At 55.0% G+C, this 3,137-nt stretch overlaps 1 protein-coding gene across 1 annotated transcript in view; it reads left to right on the top strand.

Annotated features, from left to right (window-relative positions):
* The window catches only part of DCST2 (DC-STAMP domain containing 2), a 12,230-nt gene extending 9,853 nt beyond the window's left edge, over window positions 1-2,377 (top strand). The window contains 1 exon segment of the mRNA XM_021707799.1: window positions 2,142-2,377. Coding sequence (XP_021563474.1) covers window positions 2,142-2,334 — 193 coding nt within the window. The 3' untranslated portion in view covers window positions 2,335-2,377.
* Window positions 2,378-3,137: the final 760 nt, after the last annotated feature.

The following is a 3,137-nucleotide window of genomic DNA, read 5'->3' as shown; positions in this document are numbered from 1 at the left end:
TGGGTGACAGAGTAAGACTCCAATTCAAAAAAAAAAAAAGAGAGAGAGCATGAGCTAGGCTATCCTGGCAGAGGGCAAGGTAGGAGAGAGGGAGGGGACAGGGACAGAGCCCTGAGAGCTCAATTTCAAACCAAGCTGGAGAGATGCTCAAGAAAGTAGGCGCGCCAAGCACATGGAATCAAGCAGATCATGTGAAGACAGGTGGTTAAGAGGCCATTGCAGTGGCTTGTGGGAACATTTTTCATGGCATCGGGGAGACCAAAACCAGATCATGATAGGTTGAGGGGTCACTAGTAGAGAGGACTTTGAAACAGGGTGTGCGATTCCTGCATCACTGCTGCCAGAAGTTTGAGGATGCGTTTATTTATTTATTTAGAGACAGGGTCTTGCTCTGTCACCCAGGCTGGAGTGCAGTGGCACAATCATAGCTCACAGCAACCTTGACCTTCTGGGGTCAGATGATCCTCCTGCCTCAGACTCCTGAGTAGCTGGGACTACAAGCATGTGCCTGGCTAATATTTTTAAATTTTGGGTAGAGATGGGGGTCTCACTATGTTGCCCAGGCTTGTCTCGAACTCCTAGACTCAAGCAATCCTCCCGCCTCGGCCTCCCAAAATGCAGGGATTATAGGGGCGAGCCACTGTGCCAGCCTGAGAATGCGTTTAATACAATAATTGCTGTAGTTTAAACAAAAAAGTAAACTTGATGGTAAAGAGGAGGGAGTTAGCGTCATACAGCAAAGGAGTAGCTTGACAGAGATTCAGCACTGAAAGATTTTTCTATATCCAAGGACAGGGAGGCTGGAACGTTTGGGCAGTGCAAATGAGAACACTGAAGAGGGAAGGATGGGCTCAGGTGCCAGGTGGACATGGTGGCCTTAGAAAAGGGCAGACTTGCAGAGTCAGGCGGGGAGAGCATGGGTTCCCCTGAGCAGAGCTGAGCTGAGCTGAGCCTGCTCCAGCCCGGTGGCCTGGCTTTTCTCTGGGGCACCTGCGGAGAGAGCAAGGTGGGTGACTGGGAGTGGAATAAAGGTTTCAGGTAGTGGGTGGTGGAGGTGGGCAGTGTACTGAGAAGCCACTGGGGACGTGAAGGAATTTCCACGTGCTGGTAAAGGCCCAGACGTGTTGGAAGTCATGACCCGTCATGGCTGCTCCAGTGCGCGTGATTGTGTGGTTTTCCCTGGCAATGTGGTAACCATGAACAGGACTCAAGGGTTAAGGGCTTTTTCTGGGCAAATTGGGGAGATAATTGGTGTCTTCAGTAAGAGTGTCTGAGATGATTGGCCTTAGTGAACAGAAGGAGCTGAGGTGCAGGGCCTATGTCTGGATGAGGTGTTAGAGGGGGCAGCGGCCAGGAGGGAGAGCTGGCTGGACAGGAGGGGCTCAGGGAGTGGGTCATGGCCAGGAAGAATTCTGAGATACGTCTGGTGAGAGGCCAAGGCCGAGGAGGACGTCCAAGTGAGGGCAGAGGTGAAGGTCCATATGGCCAAGGAATAAAGGATTGAAAGTCCAGGGAGTCGGAGGGTTCTCTCATGAGGAGGGTGTTGTGCCCTACAAGCAGCCAGAGCCCAGTGCTGGCACCTTGGATGATGGGGCAGGGAGGCTGGGAGGCCTGAGGCAACAGTCACAGCGTGGTTGGTAGAGTCACTGTGGCAGCTAGGGGCTTTGCAAAAAACACCCTGGGCCAGCTGGGTTTGAGAAGGTTAAGCTGTCTCCACTTGGGAGGACTGCAGAGAAAACTGTCCAGTGGGCACATTCCAGCGTGAATGGGGCGTGGAGGTCGTGATGAGTTGGAGGTTGGAGGGAAGCACAGCTTTCTTTTTAGAGGCTCCGGAGGGCTCAACAAGTGAAAAGCTGGATCGGCATGGGGCAGCTTGAGCCTTGAGCAGGTGTGACTGCTGAGGTCACTGGTGGCTCTGCCTTTACTAGCCATGTGGCCTGGGGCAAGTCACTGCCCACCCTCAGCATCAGCCTGAGATCAGAAAATACCTACAGTCATGGGCTGGTATGCCTCAAGGGCCTGGGAGACGGGAGCTGCTGGTAAATAACAGGAGCTGGATCTGAACAGATGGGGCAGGGCAGGGGGCAGGAATGCACCTGTGAAAACAGAATGCTGGTGATCTAGCTGCCCCCACCCACTAGTGACCTCGATGAGGAGAAAGGGCCTCAGCAGAGAAAGCACAGGCAGCGGCCCGCACCTGCAGCCCACCGGTGTGTCAGCATTCCCATGCCCCCTGAAGCCCCACAGACCACCTCTGAAACCCTCTGCCTCCGAAGCAGCCCCCTCCCCAGCTTCAGAACCTCCAGTTCCTCTCCCACCTCCCTCTCTTCCTGATCCCTCCCACCCACCCCCCAAAATAAAGAAGCCAAAAGTGGACACAAGTGTGACTCTTAAATTATTATAATTTCTTCCTCCTGTTGCTTACACCCGAGGTGGGGGGGCAGGGGTAGGGGAAGGGAACAGGAGAGGGGGAGAATGCCTCCCCCCCTAAGGCACTGACTGGGAAAGCCGCAAGTAGGGAGAAGGGAGGCCACATTGTCCTCACTCTCTGGGGCTAGGCCCCAGGTCTCCCCAGCCCTGGGCTTCCCCCATCACCTGAAATGCTAAGATGAGGCCCAGGGCGACACGACTTCCCCCCACCCCAATATATTACATCATTACTTTTTAAATAGATACAGGAACTGGTCCCGCTACCCCCTCCCTGTGGCCCCCTCCCCACTGTTGGGGGTACCTGGGCAGCTGTGCAAATGGGCATGGGGGTGCATGGAAGGGAGGAAGAGCACCGGGCCCCTGAACCTACCCCTTTTAAGGAGGGGGAGGGGCCATCAGGCCAGGAAGGGGAAATAGTGCAAGGCAGAGCCCAGGCCGCAACGGGGGTCCAGCACCCAGAGGGGAAGGAGGGGAGATACCCCCCACCCCCAGCAGAATTGGGGAGTCAAAAATCTGAAACTAGATTTCAACAAGACCAACAGAAGAGGCTATGTACAGAAGGGCGGTGGATTCGATCCTAAGAGAAGAGTGGAGGATTATTCTCCCCTGTCCACGGAAAGCCCGGCTGGCTGGGCTCGGGGAAAGGCATCTCTTTCCCACAGCTCCTCAGCCCACTTCCCCCGCGGCCAAGCGAGAGGTTATTTGCC

Source organism: Carlito syrichta, unplaced genomic scaffold (assembly GCF_000164805.1).
Source record: "Carlito syrichta isolate Samal-C Ts95f unplaced genomic scaffold, Tarsius_syrichta-2.0.1 Scaffold126413, whole genome shotgun sequence".
NCBI classification, from domain to species: Eukaryota; Metazoa; Chordata; class Mammalia; order Primates; family Tarsiidae; genus Carlito; species Carlito syrichta.
Note: the sequence above shows the minus strand (reverse complement) of the source record. Positions and strands in the feature narration are given on the sequence as shown.